The 23,605-nt window shown below is 40.0% G+C and overlaps 2 protein-coding genes across 2 annotated transcripts in view; both read right to left on the bottom strand.

Moving 5' to 3' along the window:
• Positions 1-13,990, bottom strand: part of LOC139417557 (forkhead-associated domain-containing protein 1-like) — a 35,914-nt gene extending 21,924 nt beyond the window's left edge. The window contains exons 1-17 of the mRNA XM_071166798.1: positions 13,775-13,990; positions 13,231-13,437; positions 11,728-11,986; positions 11,419-11,516; positions 8,814-9,041; positions 6,095-6,218; positions 5,875-6,005; positions 5,388-5,459; positions 5,169-5,273; positions 4,725-4,814; positions 4,470-4,556; positions 3,998-4,150; positions 3,270-3,453; positions 2,876-2,950; positions 2,286-2,380; positions 1,950-2,036; positions 1,442-1,712 (exon numbers count right to left, since the gene is read on the bottom strand). Coding sequence (XP_071022899.1) covers positions 1,442-1,712; positions 1,950-2,036; positions 2,286-2,380; positions 2,876-2,950; positions 3,270-3,453; positions 3,998-4,150; positions 4,470-4,556; positions 4,725-4,814; positions 5,169-5,273; positions 5,388-5,459; positions 5,875-6,005; positions 6,095-6,218; positions 8,814-9,041; positions 11,419-11,516; positions 11,728-11,986; positions 13,231-13,437; positions 13,775-13,870 — 2,362 coding nt within the window. The 5' untranslated portion in view covers positions 13,871-13,990. The remainder of the gene's footprint in view (positions 1-1,441; positions 1,713-1,949; positions 2,037-2,285; positions 2,381-2,875; positions 2,951-3,269; positions 3,454-3,997; positions 4,151-4,469; positions 4,557-4,724; positions 4,815-5,168; positions 5,274-5,387; positions 5,460-5,874; positions 6,006-6,094; positions 6,219-8,813; positions 9,042-11,418; positions 11,517-11,727; positions 11,987-13,230; positions 13,438-13,774) is intronic.
• Positions 13,991-18,440: 4,450 nt separating this feature from the next.
• On the bottom strand, positions 18,441-21,899 carry LOC139417266 (elastase 2). Its single transcript, XM_071166525.1, has 8 exons — positions 21,863-21,899; positions 21,437-21,525; positions 20,974-21,071; positions 20,670-20,795; positions 20,175-20,311; positions 19,695-19,840; positions 18,872-19,024; positions 18,441-18,521 (listed from the first exon to the last, which is right to left on the bottom strand). Exons 1-8 carry the CDS (start codon positions 21,897-21,899, stop codon positions 18,504-18,506), a joined length of 804 nt encoding a protein of 267 aa, XP_071022626.1. The 3' UTR covers positions 18,441-18,503.
• Between the last annotated feature and the right edge of the window lie 1,706 nt (positions 21,900-23,605).

Consider the following 23,605-nt stretch of genomic DNA (forward strand, 5'->3'; position numbering starts at 1 on the left):
ATGCTCAAAGGAACATTCAATATCTGCATAATTTAAAACAAAATCTTATTTAACACTATTATTGCACACAGAGTGAGTCCATGTAAATTATAATGTGACTTGTTAAGCACGCTTTTACTTGCCAAAAACAAAAACAAAAACAAAAGTGTTTGAATACTTATTAGCTTTACATTTTTATTCATTTCTAAACATTTCTAAAAACATAATTCCACTTTGAAATTATGGGGTATAGTGTAGGTCAGTGACACAAAATCTCAGCTGTAACACAACACAATGTGGAAATGTCAAAGGGTGTGAATACTTTCTGAAGGCACTATATATGGATAGGGCTAAATTGAAATGTTTCTTTCAGAAGAAATATGAAAAGCAAATGCATAACCATGGTAGCAATTGAAAGGGAACCGTTTGGAGATTATGGGAAAATTATTAGACGAAAAGGTGAGGACACAACAATTCACCTGACACATGACTGAATCCAAACATTACACTGGTGATTTTATGTGCATTTTTACACTTACTACACTTTACGCCTCATTTGTAGATAACGAAATCTGAAAATACTCTGGATACATTCAGTAACATGATACGAGTATTTCTGGAAAATGTGGGGTAGGTGCAACGTAAGACAAAAAAACTACTATGGGTTTGAGTGAGAGGGCTAACTGGCGTCTCCAAGTGCCCACACACCTCTACAAAGTGAGCACAGTTCCCAAGCAATTTCAATGCACTTTTATGACTCATAGAAGAGTCTGAAATATCAGTACACTGGTAGTTGTTTCATTTGGAACACAACCCTGCCATCACACAATTACTGTTGTTGTTTACACAATCCTAAAACAGACCATTATAAATCTCAGTCTGCGTCAGGTGGGCATCAAGCTTTTTCTGTTGTCAACATCCCTAGCTAAGTTATAAAATACGATCTTACAGTGCTAGACTTTCACAGGGCAATTCAGAGAAACAGATCTTCATTTTGGTGCGCATAGAAAGGATTCATGATTGCATTTGTTCGTGTTCAGTGGCACATTTTCTTTACAATACACAAAAATAGGCTCAATCTGTTCAGAACAACCCAGGGTATGAGGCCATGTCATCTTGTAACTGTACATCAAAACATAGTGATCATAAACGTTGACACTGTATCTGACATGAGTTTTATGATATGGAAATGTGAAGTGCACATTTGGACTCACAGATGTTTGGCTTGCTTGTAAGGACATAAAAAGGTATTTATTATAATCCTCAACGTCTCATCTTTCAAAATAGAGTCCTCTTAATTTACAGAATTTCCCTCACTCAGACATTTTTTGGTGCAAAATTATTTGTTGTTAAAGATGCCCTGTATCCAGACGCCAATTTTTCCCCCCAGGCTTCTACGGTTCTCCTAGAAGAACAATACCAACCAGACGGCCAGACAGTCCACTCCTTTGACCCCCCTCACCTCTCAGCTGTCCAATCAGCGCTTCCCTCTCCTCCTCCAGCTCCTGGGCTCTCTGTCTGCTCTGGACACAGCGCTGCTCCAGGGCCACGATGGTGTGTGCGTGCTGCCGCACCTGCTCCCTGTACTCGGTCTCCCAGACCCTGTAGCGCTCCTTCTCCTCCTCCAAGACCTCCTTCACCTTATCCTGCCACTCCTCCTCCCTCCTGCCTGCCTCCTCCAGCCTGGTGCACCACTCGGCCTCCTGGGTCTGTGCCTCCTGCTGCAGTTTAGTCTGGGAAGCGAGAGAAACACGTAGAGAGTCGGTGGATTGTAACGTCTGTTTCCTGGTGGACACTGTGCATGCTAGTTATCAGTTTCAGGTGTTCTCCTTGTAGATGCATCTTTATGTAGCTTTATCACCGGCTATTTACAAAACAAACAAACTGATGGAACCAGCATCCACAGTGTTCTCGAAGGACCTGGACTAGGGGAAATTGGTCAAAACCATCTCAGCACCTAGCCCCCACACCTGGGCTTGTCTGAGTGCCTCCAACTCCTCCTTTAGCTCCTCCAACTCCTTCTTCCTGGCCTCTTCTTCATGCTGTGCCACAGTCATCTACAATTGAAGTAAGGGGACATAAAGATGTGCGTCTTTTCGTGGATGTCAACAAAGCATTGCTATTGAATCCACTTTCCCAGTCATGTACATGCATTTTTATGTCAGTTGTTAATAGATATGGAGTGTGTGTGTGTGTTTTTGAGTGTGTGTGTGTGTGTGTGTGTGTGTGTGTGTGTGTGTGTGTGTGTGTGTGTGTATAAGTGTGCGTGAGTGCCCACAAGCATTAATGTGTGTGTGGGAGCCAACCTGCTGTCTCTGCTGCACCAGCTCCTCTCTGGTAATGCTCAGAAGCTCCTGCAGCTCTCTGGACTTTGCTTCTCTCTCCTGGAGCTCCTCCAGGTCTATCTGCACCCCAGAAAAGACACAGTGACCCTATGACAACTAAACAACCCTATCAGCCACGTCATATGTGCAATCTCTCTATACATCACATTAAAACCACTGATGAGAAAATGAGGCCTTAGATAGGAAAATCTACCACTCAAACTCACTGGAAGCTTATTGATAATGAGAGTGATCTTCCATTGGGTTACAAATACATCAATGATTATCCCATTTGTATATGGGTTTTGGGCCTATTTTCAAACAGTCTCAGAGTAGGAGTGCTGATATAAGATCAGTTGTGCCTTTTCAGAAGACATGTAAGATTATACATACAGGGATATCCTGATCCCAGAGCTCTGAGATGCTTTGTGTATACAGGGCCTGATGTCTATTCTTACTGAATTTTCTTATTTGATTATCTACTCCAGTTCTGTGTATGTGGCTTACAGAGCAGAACATTCACCAACATTTTTGAGTCAGTGCAGAGCAAAGTGACAGCGCACCAATTCTACCTACCTTCAAACGCTGAAGCTCCACTGTGTAACCCTGATGCTCATTGACCAGGGTTCTGATGCCACTCAGGACTCCTGTGGGGAAACAAAAGGATATTAGATCATATGGACCCCTTTGTGATTTTAACCCATATATGGACCATAGTATTACTTCAGTCCCCATGTGTGTGTGTGTGTGTGTGTGTTAGTTAGTGCACCCTTTAATAAATATCTCTTAATTTAAGATAGGGAAACGACTTTGCATTATTCCATTACTACAGTTTTTTTCATGCCTTGTCCTGTGACTTTCCGGGAACACTGGAACACTGCTTTACCACATAAATACATAATTGACTACGTAAAGAAGTACAAATACAACAGCCAAACAAAATGTAAATAGCTAGATTTAAATCACCTTCAGTGAGATGTGAAGCATCTATCCCAGCTTCCAGTAGTGCCTGGGTGGCACTCTGAAGCAGTGGGAGCTGGGTAGCCATTATGGAGAGGACTGAAGCCTTGACCCAGGCCAGAGCTGGTGACACACTCTCCTCCTGTAGTGAGGTCATGGCCTTTTCCAGTGCATTTGCCGAGCATGCCTCCTGTAATTGACTCTGAGGGAGTGGACAATAGACATACCAGCTGTATCTTGTTTGGTCAAGTGTGTGTGTTTGTGTGTGTGTGTGTGTGTGTGTGTGTGTGTGTGTGTGTGTGTGTGTGTGTGTGTGTGTGTGTGTGTGTGTGTGTGTGTGTGTGTGTGTGTGTGTGTGTGTGTGTGTGTGTGTGTGTGTGTGTGTGTGTGTGTGTGTGTGTGTGTGTGTGTATGTGTGTGTGTCTGTGTGTGTGTGTGTGTGTGTGTGTGTGTGTGTGTGTGTGTGTGTGTGTGTGTGTGTGTGTGTGTGTGTTATTTAGGATGTTTGGGTGAAAGTATCAGAGCAGCATTTCAATTTGCTAGGGGAACACTTGAGACGGACAAGTTTCTTGACTGTCTGGTTGAGAGTTGATTTGTGTCACATTGTAGGCTATGTGTTGCATGTACCCTCATTTGTAAGCCACTTTGGATTTGAGCATATTATAATTGACAGATACACACTGTATGACAGTATATCCAAGTGTAGGACTATTCAAATGTGAGGGAGTGAATACCTGACAGGTCTCCAGCCTACTCTTCAGTCTCTCTGTGTCCTCTGCTGCCCCCTCCTGTTCAGTCATGAGCTCCTTCAGTTGTCCTTCCAGCTCCTCTAATTTACTCATCAGGCTCTCTCTCTCTCCTAGCAGCTCTGCCACCTGCTCTAATACCTACAAGGAGCAAAGGTCACAGGCAGTGGTTAAATTATGGATGACCACATTCCTTTGGCTAGCATAGCCGTTTAACACCCCAAGTAAATTGCGGATCTGTTTCCCCACGTTTTTGGTCATCACAAAGCATCATGGCCCAACCCAATGCTTTTCAATGAGAAAAAATGGAATTGGAATTCCAGTTTACTTCCTTGACTGAATTGAAATGTACTCTAACCCTGCAAACCTTCACAATACGTAGCTCTCTGGGACATTTGATATACTTTTATGTTATTAATCAGTCTCTTTTCTATACGGTCAATGAAGAGGTCCCAGTAACCTGCTGGTCTGACAAGGCATCATGGGAAGTGGAGTCAGAGGGTTCAGTGGGTAACATCATCAGCAGCTGGTCACGAAGGTGCTCAATCTGAGACAAAAAAAACAGTATTTGACTCCCTCACTTTGCGCCATTTCAGTTTAAGTCAATCATACTCATGATGTCACACTTTAATTTCTATGAGGAAGGATATTTCAATTGATTCGCGTAGTTATCTGGAACTATAGTTAGAGAGGCACTAGAAGTCTTTGAACTTACCTGTTCTTGCAACAGATCCAGCTCAGCTTTGCTCTTCTTTTGTTGTGTGTGCCTCTCTGCCTCAGACTCCGCGAACATAGAAGCTTGCTCCTGGAGCACACCATCGTAGGAGTCAACCTAGAGCTTTGGAACTACACTGTATTCAAATTTCACAAAAACTATCCCACTAGGTCTAACTACATCATATCCTCCATATCATACATCATATAACTCAAATATCACACTGACGCATTCACCATGATATACTGAATGTGAAACTCTGAAACTCTAATCTCACGTTAGGATTTGCCTCTGTAAAAGCATCACATTTCTATACACTATAATAAAACAGACTTCTAAATAGAACAATAGAGGCTTCTTCTCGAAGATAGAACCCTCAAAATCCTATTCCACCCACGATGCCGTAATTTTCCTAAACATATAACCATGACATGAAGTTCTAACCCCAATCTTCTTCTCCAGTCTGTTTTTTAGCAAGTCCCTCTCTGTTGTTTGGTGCTCCAGGAGCCTCTGCTTATCCCTCAAAGCAACCTCCAGCCTCTCAATGCTCTGCAGATAACATGAGAGAATGAAACAGGGAGGTATGGAGTGAAACAGGGAGGCATGCGTTCTTTATCTCTTTACGTTGAAGAGTCAAACATGGTCAGAGAAATGGATATCTACCTTCTTCAGTGTCATCACCTCATTTTCATGGTTGAGTAACTCCTCCTGGTGCTTCTTGCTCATTTTGGAGAACTGGTGGACAGAAAGACAAGAGAGAGGAGAATGAAACGCTGAAATGAGCTACAAAGGGCAAGTGGTTGATAGGAAAAGTGGTCAACAGGAAACCTTGAGGCAGATGAATGTCTGTGGCTTAAATATAGGCAGATAGAACAGCAACACCTGCATAGCTACAGCACAGTATTTCTCAGTTCAAGTAGTTGGGCCTCACAAAAGATTCTGGTTTCGACACTAAATCATCTCTGCAATCATTCTCAAAGGACATGGATATCATTCAGCCGTAGTAAAGTCTTCAAATAAAATAATGTTAGTCTATAAAAGTTATTACATGTAATTACTTTATTAAAGTCAAAGGAAAATTAAGAATCTGGACAGAAAGAACTTATTATATGACTAGATTCTGAGAAATATACTCAAAAACAATGGAGACCTTGGTGGCAGTAGCCCCCAGTTGGATGTCCTTGTGTCGGATGTCCTGCCGGAGTCTGTCCACCTCAGACGCCAGTTTCAGAGCCTGCTTCTCCCTCAAACTCAGGTCTCTCTGTAAGCTTCTTACCAGACCTAAATGGATACCACGTAGTCAGAATGACACTGAAATCCATGGGCACACAGGCATGTAATGCCACAAGCGCACACACACACACACAAACCTGAGGCAGTGCTGCTTTCCCTCTTCAGTCTCTCCATCTGACCTCTTAGGTTGGAAATCTTTAGGTCTCGCTCGGTGACAGAATGCCTAAACACCTCACTGGAGCCCCTCTGCAGCTCTACCATCTTAACAAAGTATAGGTTATAATCAAACAGACAGTCACTATTACAAACTCTCTATACCTAAATGATAACATTGAGGGGAAACTATTTTAGAATGGCACTTTAAGAGACTCCCAGAAACAAAACAAAAATAATGGACATTGTCTGATGTTTAGGGCGGGTACAGAGTTTGAAAATAAACTACAAAAGGAACATTATTTCCTCGAGACAGAGAGAGATTTTTAAAGTGAGAATTCTACAGAAAATGCCACAAATTTCTCTAATTCAGATACCAGGATACCGTCCGTCTGTCTGGGACATGGGCTCAGGGAGAGAGTGGAAGGGTCAAAGAGAAGGACATCACTCAACATGGTCACAGCGATGGGCGCGAGAGCAGGGCCATTGAGATTGAGATTGCAAGCCCGAAAGACTGAAGCTACGGATACCACCTACAAACAGACGAGCGGCCAGACCACCACCACCCCTGACATCTAGACTGAGCTGAAGGATCTGAGAGACATTGTGCACAACATGGGAGCCTTCGTGGGGGAACAGAAAACTGAATTGCAATGCCAAAAAACACAAAGTAGACAACCTTTCATGTTATTTCAGGCTAGAGTGACAGCCAGTGAGAGTGGGAACACAGGCAATAAAAAGAGGACATTGATACAATAATACTATATTATTTTTGAACTGAGACAAGCCTTCAGATCCCAGTCAAAGTCATCACAACATGAGCGGTTAAACTCAATTAAAGTGTCTGTTACCACAGCTTTGGAGGCCAGACTGAGTGTCAGCGAGAAGGAGGTGGAAGAACTGAAGAGAGAGAATGTAGGTGACGAAAACAATGACACGCAACAGCCAAAAGCACAATGTAAGTTTAGGCCGACTCAATAGGTTGATATTCAGTATTAGCCACTTGATGAATGAGTGATGCTGATCCAATATCCAGACGTGAATATACTGTTGGGTGGTGCTCCCGTTAAAATGAGATAGCTTTCCACCGCATTTTCCTTGCTGTTACTGGATCGTTCCACGAACAGAGTACATTTTGGGGAGTGTAACTTGGCCAAAAATAAACTATTCATTTCACCTCCTTTTAACATTCCATCACAAAGAGCACATGTTCAACTTCATAAAGAACATGTTCTCCCATCTCAAGGTGTAAAAAAATAGCTATAGTAATGCCATTAAAGTAGCAGGGTTGACAATAACAGGGCTGAGGTATTCATCTTAAATCAGCCATGAATCCCCTTGTGACAGGGGGAATGGAAGCTTGTTGTCTACATTGTTTGTTTTCTTTGTGTATTTACATTTTCAACTTTCAAGTCTAAAGTGGCAGCCAGTGAGAGTGGGAAGTTGATCTGGCATAACTCAACTGTTTTGGGCATAGAATAGTTTGCTTGTTTTAAATGGTAAAACTTAAAACTGTATCAGTGTGTCTTTTCATTATGTTTTAGCCTTGGAGGCCAGACTGAGTGCCAGTGAGAGGGGAGTGGAAGAGCTGAAGAGAGAGAATGCAGGTAAACAGCAGGGTTGGGGTCAGTTAGGAATTTCCTAATTTAATTAAATTCGTCCCAACTCAAAGACATCCCAATTCAAAGAAATTCAACTGAAATGTGAAAGTCTCATTCCTTTGACCCACTGGGCACAGACAACATTTATTTTTAGCCTAGTTTTGATTTACATTTGGTTGAGTTGTGAATTCAAAGTCAAATAAACAAAAAAATTCACCATGTCATTGGATTTATGTTAAAAGTTGGGTAAAAAAATATGAAACTATTTTACGTTGATTGCTTCTTTCAAATCCAGCCAGTTTTCCACATTCATTCAACATCATTACATTGAATTGTTTGGTTGAAAATACAAAGATACCGGTGTCCTTCCTAACTCAGTTGCCAGAGAGGAAAGAAAGAGTTTAATGTATGTGATTGGAGAAAACTGAGGATGGATCCACAACATTGTAGTTTCTCCACAATACTAACCTAATTGACAAAGTGAAAAGAAGGAAGGATAAAAAAGAAACGGAATGGAGCAAGACACAGGCAAAATCCTAAAGGAAAACCTGGTTCAGTCTGCTTTCCACCAGACACTGGGAGATTAATTCACACTTCGGCAGGACAATAACCTAAATCACAAGGCCAAATCTACATTGGAGTTGCTTACCAAGAAGACAGTGAATGTTCCCGACTGGCCGAGTTACAGTTTTTACTTAAATCTAGTTGGAAATATGTCAAGACCTGAAAATTGCTCTCTTGCAATAATCAACAACCAATTTCACAGAGCTTGAAGAATATTGAAAATAATAATGAGAAAACATTGCACAATCCAGGTGTGGAATGCTCTTCGAGACTTAGCCAGAAAGCTGTAATTGCTGCCATCGGTGCTTCTACAAAGCATTGACTCAGGGGTGTGAAAACTTATGTAAATAAGATATTTCTGTATTTCATTTTTAATACATTTGCAAATATGTCTAAAAACATGCTTTCACATTTTCATTATGGGGTATTGTGTGTAGATGGGAGAGAAAAAAAATGTGATCCATTTTGAATTCAGGCTGTAACACAGCAAAATGTGGAATAAGCCAAGGGGTCTGAATGCTTTCTGAAGGCACTGTACCTGCTCCTTCATCCTTTGGATCTGCTCCCTCTTGTCATTGATGTCCCTCTCCAGACTGAGCAGCCTGTGTTTGATCTCCTGGTCGGTCTGCTGGCTCTGGGTCAGCTGGTGTCTCAGAGCTGACACCTCATCCCTCAGCCCTGCAATCACCCTGTCCTTCCTCTGGGACTCACTCTCAAACACAGCCAGCCTGCTGATCTCGTCTCCTATCCGCAGCAGCCTCTCCTCCTAGCCAGAGCACAGGGAAAAAAATATTTGCTAGTGGGTAACCTGCTCTGGGTGTATGTTCTAAACTTTTTATTTTACATAATGTCTCCACCATAATTTCCTATGACCGATTTGGATGAAGACTTCTACTTTAACAAGTCAGCTGCTCTGGACATTCTGCTTACTCCAGATCAGGCCCTAATCCCCGGGACTCGAAAGAGGAAGCAGCGGCGAAAAAGAGACAGGTATGGTAGCCTCCTAACGTGATTACGTCGACCAACAAACATACCACAATTTCCCCTGTTCTTTTGGCGAGAACCAACTGGATGAACTCCATTCGAGACTATCCTATTAACGGGACCTGAAGAACTGTAATATGCTATGTTTCTCTGAGTCTTGGCTGAACAATGACATTGATAATATACACTCACCAGCCAGTTTATTAGGTACACCCATCAAGTACTGGGTTGGACCCCCCTTTGCCTCCAGAACATCTTGAATTATTTGGGGTGTGGACGTCGGAAACGTTCCACAGGGATTTTGGTCTATGCAAATGCAATGGCCTCATGCAGTTGCTGCAGATTGGACAATGGTACACCACTGCCACCAGTGGTGTAAAGTACTTAAGTAAAAATACTTTAAAGTACTACTTAAGTATCTGTACTTTACTTTACTATTTATATTTTTGACAACTTTTACTTTTACTCTACTACATTCCAAAATAAAATAATGTACTTTTTACTCCTGACACCAAAAGTTACATTTTGAATGCTTAGCAGGACAGGAAAATTGTCTAATTCACACACTTATCAAGAGAACATGGTCATCCCTACTGCCTCTGTTCTGGCAGACTCACTAAACACAAATGCTTAGTTTGTAAATTATGTCTGACTGTTGAACTGTGCCCCTGGCTTTCCATAAATACAAAAAACAAGAAAATCATGCAGTCTTGGTCTGCTTAATATAAGGAATTTGAAATATTTTACTTTTACTTTTGATACTTAAGTATATTTTAGTGATTACATTTACTTTTGATACTTAAGTATATTTTAGTGATTACATTTACTTTTGATACTTAAGTATATTTTAGTGATTACATTTACTTTTGATACTTAAGTATATTTAAAACAAAATACTTTTAGACTTTTACTCATGTAGTATTTTGCTGGAGGACTTTCACTTTTACTTGAGTCATTTTCTTTTACTCAAGGATGACAATTGGTTACTTTTTCCACCACTGACCGCAAACAGGCAGGATGGGTCCATGGACTCATGCTGCTTATGCCAAATTCTGACTCTGCCATCAGCATGTTGCAACAGCGACTAGGATTCTTCAAACCAGGCAATGCTTTTCCATTCCTCAATTGTCCAGTGTTTGTGATTGCATGCCCACTGGAGCCATTTGTTTTTAGCTGATATGAGTGGAACCCAATGTGGTCGTCTGCTGCAATAGCCCATCCGTGACAAGAATCGATGAGGCTTGCATTTCGAGAGGCCGTTCGGCACACCACTGCTGTACTGTGCCGTTATTTGTCTGTTTGTGGCCTGCTTGTTGCACGATTCTTGCCATTCTCATTCGATCTCTCTCATCAATCAAATAACATTTAGCTCAGACACCCCACAAGAAATGCCATCAGGGGTCTCTTCACAGTCCACAAGTCCAAAATGAATTCACGGCAACACAGTTTTATACAGAGCCATAGTCTTATGGAACTCCCTTCCATCTCCAATCACTCAAGCCAACAGCAAAGTCATAGACTGTTTAACTCTGCTACAGCACGGCAAGTGATAAAGATGCACCAAGTCTGGAACCAACAGGACCCTGAACAGCGTCTACCCCCAAGCCATAAATCTGCTAAATAGTTAACCAAATCGCTACCTGGATTATCTGCATTATCTGCATACTCATCGCATACGCTGTTGCAACTGCTTATTATCTATCCTGTTGCCTAGTCACTTTACCCCTATCTATATGTACATATCTACTTCAATTACCTCGTACCCCAACACATCGACTCGACCCCAACACAGCGACCTGTGTATATAGCCAAGTTGTCGTTACTCATTGTGTATTTATTCCCTGTTATCCTTCTATCATTTTTCCATTTTCCTCTCTGTATTTTACTGATAGTCTACACCTGCTGTTTACAAAGCATGTGACAAATAACATTTGATTTGATTTTGTTAGTCTTCTGTTGGGAGAGTTATTCAACATTTTTGGTAGTACAAGGCAAACAGGGAAGGGACTGGATAAATGTAAAGCAGAGACACATTTCTATTTTCACTGGGGGAACAAAGGCTTGGGTGCACTTCCAGATTGGTATTTTATATAGCAGTTACACAAGCACAAGACCACCACAAGACTACCAATAAGACCACTAACAAGACAGATGCCCACCTTCTCCTGTAAGAGGTGCTGCATGGTCTGAGAACTTTCAGATGCCATTGCTCCGGTTCTCTGAGGGGCCCCGCTTCCTGTGTGTCCAGTCCAACTTCCTGCAAAAACCAAGAGTCTCATGTACAAGTGATGCATTTACACACACCTTCACCTATTGAAACCAATTCAAATGTAAACAGAGGTTCGTTCAATAAGGTATACTGTTCGCAAACATTAGCTAGTATACAGTAGCTAACATGGCATCTAATTATTAGACCATGTACGTTGTTTACACAGTGAGACACAGTATAATTCAGCCACCTGGTCTGCGTGAGGTTGTCCCTTGTTGTTCGGAGGGGATGCTTTGCCCAGTCCGTTTGGTCCCAGCACTGGCTGGTCGAGCCCGGCTAGGGGGATGAGGGGTGACAGATGATTGTCCCCATACCCACGCAACAGGGGCAGAAGTATTGCCAGGTAGGAGAGGGAGCTGGGAGGTGGGGGAGGAGGGAGACTGGGCAAGGGGGGGCTCTTCTATCAGCTGCAGGGAGTTCTGACTGGCTGTCCAGATGCTCTTGGGAGGGCAGGGGAGCTGGAGAGAGATAGAGAGATACATAGAGGCACATACAACACCTCAACACCAATGAGGCCATGCAGCTTAACAACAGATTAACACCACTGACCAAATATATAGCGAATAGTGATAGGTTCCCTCCTGTTGTGTTCGTTTCATGTTAATAAATTCTGTGTTCCCGGTCCAAAATGACCGCCCCATTATTGCTGATTATAAATATTAATACATATATTATCACCTAATGTTGTGTTAGATCTTTTTATCAACTTAAGTTCTTGTGAACATTACTATTTGCTATTCATGGCCTGTAGGCTTCATTGACCTGAGTTCATACAACTAGTTTTTGAGTAAAAGAAAGCATAATGTATGGATTATTTTGACTATAACAAATACTCAGATGAAACATATTGTGCTATTTATCACAGACTAATTTGTGTCAAAGTTTAATAAGGACTCTCTCCTTCTCACCAGTGTCACGATCAAAGATATGATCAAGAGCCTCACATAGAGTATATCGTTTGGCCATTGTGCTGCCACAGAATGATTTGTGAACGAGGCCCCAAAAAAGCTTTATATACCAGAGTTGCGAGAAAAGTTCTATATATTATTGAAACAATGTTGCGATTGTTTGTGAGAATGCCAACAGGTGCGGTTCCTGTGGGGGTTGCGATGGAAGCCAACAGGGGGAGTGAGGTGTGTGTGTGTGTGTGTGTGTGTGTGTGTGTGTGTGTGTGTGTGTGTGTTCAAACACACATGCATGTGGGGGTCTGGGAGAGGAAGTGTGTCCATCTGATGAACGGGCATGTGCCTGAACTCAATTGTATACGCTAATTGTAGTCTCACCCATTTATTTCTAATGACCGGTCATTTTTGACCGGGAACACCACAGGTGTACCAAAGTTAAATAAAACACGCAGAATTGAATGAAAACCATCCAAATGTATTTTGTGTGTTCAGATGCCCTGTGTGGACAAAGTCATGGAACCTTATGACAATCAGATTAAATTAACTACATTTTTCAGAGAGAAAACGTGTAAATTGGTCCAATTCGACCGGAACACAGCAGGATGGTTAAAGCAAGCAAAGAGTGGATAACTTCTTACTGCTGCATTGGGAGATATCTAGTAGATTAGACAGTATGGCCTACATGCCAGGTCGCAGTTGTAAATGTGAACTTGTTCTCAACTGGCCTACTTGGTTAAATAAAGGTGAAAAAATAATGTACAAATAAAAATATGCACCACAGACTACATAAATCATACCATAGATGGGCTTTCCACAGCTAGCTGGTAGGTGGAGCCTCCATAGCCAAAGTGCAGTTCATCGCCTGGGGTTAGACGCACGGCTGCATTGTGGATACGACAGTCGTTGACATATGTACCATGGGCAGAGTTCAGGTCACTCAGCACAAAGCATGGCTCTGATTTGCTCCATTCGATCAGGGCGTGATGCTCCTCAACTCCTCCATTCTGTCAATAATGAGCATAAAGCAGTCAATATAATAGTAACTCGGTACAGAAGATCACATTTAAATATTGATAAAGCCAGCACAGGTATTCCAATACCAAGATAAGGACATCTTTACTGTATTGCTCAGTTCTATATTCTTCAATACAGATTACTATTATTATTATTATTACCATCATCTATCTAGTTTTGGCTGATAGGTGTGTGTACCGGTAGCCTATCCTTATATTAAATTATATTATCGTTATATTAAAGAAAATAATAGCATTGTTACCATTTTATATTTTTGTACAGACATAAATTTGCAGTTTGAGGATGCAGCATCATGATCTTTCTTACCTGTAAACATAAATCGCAATCCCTATGTGTTCCTACTGTAGTGGTTTCGGCCTGGAGTTTAAATACCCACCCCGTTGTTTTCAGGTAACCCCTCATATCCACCTGTAAAGCATTACCAAATAAATAATCTTATCATATATGCACTTAATTGCTCCCTAAAAAAATGACATGAGACGTGTCAGCAACTTCAACTTGCCAATGGCACATTATGCTTGATAAGTACTACGACTGCTTAAGTTGAGTTCGTTTTAAGATATCATTTGAATGAATGGTACATTAACATGTTACAATATACATTATTCTCTCATACATTAAAGAGACAAACACGTTTTTGAGGCGTTTTTACAATAAAGTGTAAAGGTTTAAATGGAGTCCACCCAAAACAGTTCTATCCAACTTCAGAAAATATATGATTTTTGGGACATTTTTACTTTCCTTAAAACGAGGCAGACAATCCGAAATGTATCCAATTCATTCAACAGCAGAGAGAAAAAACATTGTAGCCTACAGGTTTGTATATGGAAATCAGCTTGACTTCGGATTGTATATCAGCGCCATGGAAACTATACTAGACTCCGCCCTTGGTGTATTCCGCCCTTGGTGTATTTAACCATTTGTTGCATCTGACGGGTGACTTCCGGGAATCTTTAGTCCATGGAAAAAAATGATTTGCTGGAAATCATGTGGTTCATACGTCGATCATTTCTGGAGAAATGTATAGTAAAATGGTTGACAAAATCAATATTTGATAAATAAAGTAATACATATTTTATACAAATACTGTAACATGAATCAAAAATATAAATATTTGCTCAGTATGCTTTATAATACATATATAAAAGTGCATACTCTCTGTTGTTATCATCTATGCATAGTCACTTTAATAACGCTGCCTACATGTACATATTACTTCAACTAACCGGTGCCCCCGCACATTGACTCCGTCATTGCACATTGACCTGTACCCCCCTGTATATATTTGACTTTGAGTTTATTTTATTTTTACAGGGACAGTGCACATTTATCAACGTTTCGGTAAAAGTGCCGGTTTTAGCCAGCTGGCTAATTTTCAACCGCAGTCCCTGGACAGGTTATTAAAAACAATTACAATATAGACAATTATTGAGCAGTGAGCACACGCAGAGCAACATAGGACAAGCAAGACATAGCATACAGACAGAGCAACATAGAACAAAAAGCAGCAAGACAAAATTCATAAAAGCAACAAAGTGTTTCTACACCTCACAAGATACAGACAACAGACAACATGGAAAGCGGCAACACACAGCTAGGGATTATGATCACAAATCTGATTGACCTTTAGCCATATATTCATACATTTTGTGAAAGTGTGATAAGTGATGCAGGTATGTGTGTCTGATGGCAGTGTATTCCAGACATAAATGGCCAGGCCATTTAGGATCTTGAATACAAGACATGCGTTGGTGTATTGCACAAGATTTTCCCAACTCAGGAGCTCATGCTTTCTGAGGATGTAACAGTGATGATGGCTATTGGGCTTCCTATCAAGCACTTTGAGAGCCTGTTTGTAGACAGACTGAATAGGTTTTAATGTTGTACAGCAAGCTTGGGCCCAACTAGTCAAGCAGTATGTTAAGTGGGGGATTATCATAGATTTGAAGTACAGTTTTGCTACCTCTGTAGTCGAACAATTTTGTATAAATCGTAAATTAGCTAGGTTGAACTTGGTTATCTGAATGACCTTTTTCACATGCTTTTTAAAAGAGAGGTTGGAATCAAGTATATAGTCTCGCTATTGTTATTTTACTGCTGCTCTTTAATTACTTGTTACTTTTATTTATTTTTCTTATCCGTATATTTTTTAACTGCATTGCTGGTTAGGGGCTCGTAAGTAAGCATTTCACTGTAAGGTGTACTACACCTGTTCTATTCGGGCATGTGATTAATATAATTTTATTTTATTTTATTTAATTTGAGAAAAAAAGACTGTAAGAACACCAGCAAATCAGCTCCAAGTGATTTTGATTTCGAAATCTGTTCCAAAGTAATTCCACGCGAAATCTGTTCCAAAGTAATCCCACGCGAAATAGAGAGATATATGTGATCTTCTAAAAATATATGGCCAGATTTGAAATTATTATGTTAAAGTTAAATATTATATCTGTTTGTGTCTTATTGTGGTGAATTTGCTGTCTACAAATGATTTGTAATTATGTTCTGGTCCACTTACCATCACCCAATAAAAAAATCTGCCCGCGGCTGAATTTAATTGATGATCCCTGTAATAGTGTAACAAAAGTATACATAATTGCCCAATTGTTTTCTTCAAATAATATGTTATAGAGTTACACTGTTGTGTTATTTTATCATCACCTGTCTGTGCATAAGCACTTATCTGATGACTGCCTAGGTAATCCAAAATCTCTCAGAAGCAACAACAACAAAAATGTGAAATTATTTGGTACATTCAAATAAATTCAAAAAGAGCTGGGCAAAATATATAGCAAAGAAAAATTGCAGTCATGTACAGTGCCTTCAAAAAGTATTCCCACCTCTTGACTTTTCCACATTTTGTTGTTTTATAGCCTGAATTTAAAATGGGTTGAATTTAGATTGTTTGGTCACTGGCCTACACACAATACCCCATAATGTCAAAGTGGAATTATGTTTTTCAAAATGTATACAAATGAATAAACAATTAAAATCTGAAATTTCGTGAGTCAATAGGTATTCAAACCCTTTGTTATGGCAAGCCTAAATATGTTCAGGAGCAGCAATGTGCTTAACAAGTCACATAATAAGATACATGGACTCACTCTGTGTGCAATAATAGTGTTTAACATGATTTTCAATGACTACCTCATACGTACAGATCCTTCACTCGAGCAGCGAATTTCAAACACAGATTCAACCACAAAGACAAGGGTGGTTTTCCAATGCCTCACAAAGAAGGGCACCAATTGGTAGATGGGTAAAAATGAATGTCCCTTTGAGCCTGTAGAAGTTATTAATTACACTTTGGATGGTGTATCAATACACCCAGTCACTACAAAGTTGCAGGCTTCCTTCGTAGACTCAGTTCCCGGGATTTCACTATGAGGCCAATGGTGGGTTTATTAGATGTGATAGGAGAAAACTGAGGATGGATTAACAACATTGTAGTTACTTCACAATACTAACCTAATTGACAGAGTGAAAAGAAGGAAGCCTGTACAGAATACAAATATTCCAAAGCAAGCATCCTGTTTGCAACAAGGCACTAAAGTAATACTACAAACAATGTGGCAAAGCAATTAACTTTTTGTCATGAATACAAAGTGTTACGTTTGAGGCAAATCCATTACAATACATTACTGGATACCACTCTCCATTATTTTCAAGCAGTATGGTCAGTGGTGTAAAAATACTTGAATAAAGGAATTGTAAATGATTTATACTTTTACTTTTAATACTTAAGTATATTTGAGCAATTACATTTACTTTTGATACTTAAGTATGTTTAAAACCAAATAATTTTAGACTTTTACTCATGTAGTATTTTACTGGGTGACTTTTCACTTTTACTTGAAGTATTTTCTATTATCTTATTTTTATTTGTACTCAAGTATGACAATTGGTTACTTTTCACACCGCTGAGTGTGGTGGCTGCATCATGTTATGCTTGTAATTGTTAAGGACTGGAGAGTTTTTTTAGGATACATTTTTTTACGGAATGGAGCTAAGCACAGGCACAATCCTGGAGGAAAACCTGGTTCAGTCTGCTTTCCACCAGACACTGGGAGATTAATTCACACTTCAGCAGGACAATAACCTAAAACACAAGGCCAAATCTACACTGGAGTTGCATACCAAGAAGACGGTGAATGCTCCTGACTGGCCGAGTTACAGTTTTGACTCAATACTACTTGCAAATCTATGGCAAGACCTGAAAATGTCTAGCAATGATCAACAACCAATGTGACAGAGCTTGAAGAATATTGAAACTAATAATGTGTCAATGTTGCACAATCCAGGTGTGAAAAGCTCTTTGAGGCTTACCCAGAAAGACTCACAGCTGTAATCGTTGCCAAAGGTACTTCTACAAAGTATTGACTCAGGGATGTGAATACTTATTTAAATTAGATATTTCTGTATTTCATTTTCAATAAACTTCTCTGAAAAAAAAATCTCTGAAAACATGTTTCACTTTGTCATTATGGGATATTGTGTGTAGATGGGTGAGATAACATTTTAATTGCATCAATTTTGAATTCAGGCTGAAACACAACAAAATGTGTAATAAGTCAAGGTATATGAATATTTTCTGAAGGCACTGTATATGGAGCCATTAATGCAAGTGAGTAAATTCCCTGAAAGATCTTGATACAGTAACTAAGATACAGTAATACAGTAATTTACCCGGATACAGATACTAAAGTTTTTTTTCCAACTGATCATAATTTTCATGACAATGGATACAATTTGATGGAAAACATTATGCAGACTTTTCAATGTTTTTGAAAATATTTGTGTTTATAAAATCTGAAAGTCCATACATGTATGGACATCTCTTTATGGTACCCGAAACCATACATGTATGGACATCTCTTTATGGTACCCGAAACTATTCTACTAACGTTTCACATAAACTTAGACTAATTTGGAAAACCATTGGGTTTTGAAAAAAGGAAACCAAAGAATGAGATATTTGCAATACATGTATTTATTTAATGACAGCTGCCCACCACGATACAACCAGATCCATCATTTAGTTGCTGGTCATCACCTGAAAAATAGAAAAATAAAAAAAGAGACAAAAAATGACTTCATATGCCAATAGGGAGTACACTTGCAGATACTCCAAGGTGATCATTAAACATTACAAATCTTTTTTTTCCATGGAAAGGCTGTTCCAATATTCACACCAGCATACCACTTAAAATGCATACCCAATACATTACTTCATTATAAATGTATATCTAGCTTGGTTTGGATACCACTTAAAACGCACAATACATTGCTTCAATCTAAGCAGTGTGTGGTATTGATATTTTAGCCCTTGTGTGGTGGGAAGGGAATACGTGTGGAAGTATGGTGGGAAGGGATATAGTGTTGAAGTGTTGGGGGTGCACTCACGTTGTTGATCCAGGAAATGTAGGCACTGACGCGGGTGAAGACGGAGGGCTTCTTGGGGTAGTTGCAGCCCATGCTGGAGCCAAAGCTCACCACACCGTGAACGTCCCAGGAGCCATCAGAGTTCTGGCAGTTCAGGGGGCCACCGGAGTCTCCCTGCAGGGAAAGAGAGGAACACATAGCAGTGGTAAGCTCAGGACCACCGTGTATGACTGTGTCAAATATAAAGTTGACAATAATCTTGTTAAACTTTAATTTGTGGAATTTCTTAATTTCTTAGTAATGATAGACTGTCATTTCTATTTGCTTATTTGAGCTGTTCTTGCATTAATATGGACTTGGTTTTTTACCGAATAGGGCTGTCTTCTGTATACTTCTACCTTGTCACAACACAACTGATTGGTTCAAACGCATTAAGAACGATTCCTGTTAATTGAAATGAATTCAAGGTGACTACATCATGAAGCTGGTTTAAAGAATGCCAAGAGTGCACAAAGCTGTAATCAAGGCAAAGGGTGGCTGCTTTGAATTTGTTGAACACTTTTTTTAGTTACTACATGATTCCATATTTGTTATTTCATAGTTTTGATGTCTTTGCTGTTATTCTACAATGATGAAAACAGTAAAAATAAAGAAAAACCCTTGAATGAGTAGGTGTGTCCAAACTTTTGACTGGTACTGTACATCAGATATTCCGAAACAATTCCTTTCACAAAATAAAGTATCATTATTTTTCCTCAAGTGGCATTTCTTAGATCTAGGTCTGTTCATCACTCCATGATAGTGAAATGACAAAACATCAACAAGCTGTAGTAGCATGACTCACATTGCAGCTAGCAAGGTCTCCATCACCACCAGCACAGACCATGCTGCTGGTAACAAGGCTGCCCCACCAGTCGGGCTTGGTGCAGTTGGCATGGCTGACCACGGGCAGGAGGGCCTGCTGCAGTACGTCAGCGATGGGGCCTCCGGCTGAAGAGATTAACAAATTCAACAGTCCAATTAGTGCATCTATTGATTCTCATGAAATGTCAATAGTATCTTGAAGGATATGTTGAATGCTCAACGCTCATTAACAAACACTATATATTCAAAATAACTATATTTTAACTATACTCACAATAACTACCATAATAATTAGCAATTGGTTTGTCATCATTACATTTGTTTATATTAAGTTATTAGTGGTACGTCTGAGTTTGTGGACATTCATATCACCAGCAAATGAGGATGAAAAGATGAAATAATCCACATTGATATGAGAGAAAAGTGCCAGGGAAACTGATTCATGGTCAACATGACCTACTCCAGAGGCGTCCCCAGCCAGTGACGTAGCAGGGAGCATTGTGGGGCAGGACGATGCCGGAGTCGGGCAGACAGGCCGCCATGACAGAGTCAGAGAAGGTGACAGGGCTCTGAAGCTTGATCAGGGCAATGTCGTTACTGCAGAAGACATGATGAGCGACAGTATTACAGATTAGTACACAGTCATGAATCAATCAAATGCATTAAAAAAGCCCTTTTTTACATCAGCAGATGTCACAAAGTTGAGGAAATATTACTAATCTCATTCACTGATGAAAAGGCAGCACTACTTCACTATCTCCAATTTCCAGTTAGATCACATCATGTATCCCGTCTGTACAAAAAACTTTGGCCAACGCATAGCTATGAGAATTGATCATTCATCCATAAATGATCTAACGGAAAATAGTTCAAACATATAAGTATTTGAATGTAAACAGACATGGGGCCCACAAGGATAGATATCATTTGGGGTTGAAAAAAGTGAAAACCCCACCGGATTCTGTAGGAATCCCAGTTCTCATGGACGATGATCTTGGCGGGAGTAAGAGCCATGGAACCCTCCTCGTTGTTGTTCTTCAGGTTGTGCTTGCCCAGGTATACCCTGTAGGTGTTGCGGCTGCTGTAAGGCCACAAGAGAACCCACACACAAAGGGTCAGGTCATAACACTAACAAAATGTTAAATGTCCATAGATAATACAGTAAGTGAAGCAGTGCGGCTGGTGCCTTTTAGATCATGGAGGAAATTTAATAAAATAAAAAGTTCATGGGATGACAATGTTGGACCCATTTGTTATACTTGATGCAGTGAGCAGCGGTCATGACCCACTGGCTGGAGATCAGAGTGGCGCCACAGGTGTGGTGGAAGCTGCTACCAGATTGGTACTGAAGAGACACCTGGAGAGAACAAAGAAACAAACATCAATGTATTTAAATTCAACACAATTCAAATAAGATTTGGTAAAGTCAATTTGAAGAAAAATACTACTTTACTACAACTTTAGGACACCCAGGGCTTGTTAATAGAGGGCTTGTTATTAGAGAAGGGCTTGTGAATAGAGAAGGGCTTGTTAATTAATAGAGAAGGGCTTGTTAATAGAGGGATTGTTATTAGAGAAGGGCTTGTGAATAGAGGGCTTGTTATTAGAGAAGGGCTTGTGAATAGAGAAGGGCTTGTTAATAGAGAAGGGCTTGTTAATAGAGAAGGGCTTGTGAATAGAGAAGGGGTAATAATACATGTAAACATGTAAAGTGGAACCAACCTGCCAGGGCCAGCTGTTCTCACGGACATCCTCTCCTCCGACCACCCTGGTGATGATAGGGGGGAAGGTGGGCAGCCCACATCCGTAGGCTGGGAAAAAACGAGAAACACACACACTATACAATTACACTTTTGCATCACTGACTTACTCTTCCCAGAACATCATATTGTATGTCTAAGGTTAATTTTGAAATTGCACATTTCTACCAAAATGTGAACTCGTAACTTCTGCATTTCATGTACATGATACCTGATATACCTAATATATTTCAACTTAAATCTGAGAGAATTTCTAAATGAAAACAAATAGGTGGTAATTTAAGATGGCATACGAAGTGGAATTAGGTGTTCCCTGAAAGTAAGATAAGGCAGACCAACATATTGTCAAATGTGCAGCAAAATCTCAAATCTGGTCAGGATAGCTTACCACCAGCAACAAACAAAGCCAAGATCACAAACTTCATGATGACAGTTTAAGTGAATGTCAGCTGAACCTGCTCCCTTATATAGCTGGAGAGTAGTAGAAAAAAACTGTCAGGGACATGTTGCACAACAAGGTGTCTAAAACCAGACAGTAAAACCTGGAAAAAACTGTGCTACCTAGGTTCTGTGAAATTCACAGTGTTGGAAAAGCTACTCTGAAATATAGTTTACCAAGCTACCAATTACTTCATACTGGAAGAAGTTAAGCTATACACTAAATCTACCCTTAAGGAAAATAAAGCTACTTAGAGGAAAAAAAGTTCACTACTTAATGAAAACACATATCTAAATCTGAAATGTCATAGACTACAGATCACTCTGGGGTCAGACGTTAACAGCAAGAAGAGATCACTCTGGAGTCAGACGTTAACAGAAATTGGGATTTAGCCTATTAAACATAAAAAGTGAGAATTACGCAGACAAAAAGTGTTTGAAGTGAGATTTAGGCAGGTCTGATGAAAAAGAAAGGAAATTCTTGCGTACTTCACCCATATTCTATTTTCTTTAGGCAAAAGAAAGTAGTGTGTGGTTTAGTCATCGACCATGAAGTAAAACATAGTACTAATATAACCCTATAATAATGAACAATGCAAAAAAAACGAACTAATATAGACTATAGACCTTATTCATTCAGTCAGGTCACTATGCAATGGCATACTAAAATGTATGAAACATACTTGTACTTTAGAAGTGCAATTTGGGGAAACAGATATTTAGAGAATGTTCTTAAATTATTAGAAAACACATGTACATATGCAATCAATATTTTCTATAATGGTTTGCGATTTTCCAATGAATTTCAAAGTTACGGGCATTTCAGTATTTCAAACGACCTCCATTACTGACATGTTAGTACCTCTGAGGTCCTCTTACTGTATATGATCATGGAAAATGGCACAAATTGCATTGGCTATTAACTAGAAGAAAAAGAAACGCACACCTATTTAGGCGAGGTGCTGGCTAGCGGAGTAGAAAACTTGAAAATAACAGAGCAAAAATGTAATTACCAACGTTTCGACAGCCAAGCTGTCTTCATCAGGGTATATTGGCTATTAAACAACATTGTTTTAATTATTAATAACATGTACATTTCATTACGGTGGGCCCAATTCAACTATTTATCAGAGTGTCTAGCATTATAAACTCATTATCATATGCCTTTGTTCTGAAAAAACTAAGGCAACGCCAAAAAAGTGATACTGGTCTAGAGATTTAATGTAATAATATGCCATTTAGCAGACACTTTTATCCAAAGCAACAGTGAGTGCATACATATCGGTCCGTATTGGTGGCCCCAGCAGGAATCAAACCCATGAGCTTGGCTTTGCTAGAACCATGTGATAAAGTGGTGTTGAACTTGTTTGTTGATCTGGTTTTGTTATGACCTAGGGTGACCATGGTGCCCCACTGAACCATCAGACTGCTGATGGAAATGGGAGATCCACACTGTGCTGAGCTTTTTCCGATTTAGGTGGTCACTGCACCTACAACCGCAAAAGGCCCTCAGTCTTAACCCAAGTCAGTGCCTACATTGACTGGATCAACACGGTCAGTGTGTAACGATGTGCGCTGAGAGTCGGGAAGCAAGTTCAGAGAGTGAGTGTTTTAATAAATAAGCGCAACATAAAACAAAACACGAACGCACAGAACACTGGAACAGAAATGATAACGCTTGGGGAAGGAACCA

Source organism: Oncorhynchus clarkii, chromosome 9, assembly GCF_045791955.1.
Source record: "Oncorhynchus clarkii lewisi isolate Uvic-CL-2024 chromosome 9, UVic_Ocla_1.0, whole genome shotgun sequence".
Classification (NCBI taxonomy): domain Eukaryota; kingdom Metazoa; phylum Chordata; class Actinopteri; order Salmoniformes; family Salmonidae; genus Oncorhynchus; species Oncorhynchus clarkii.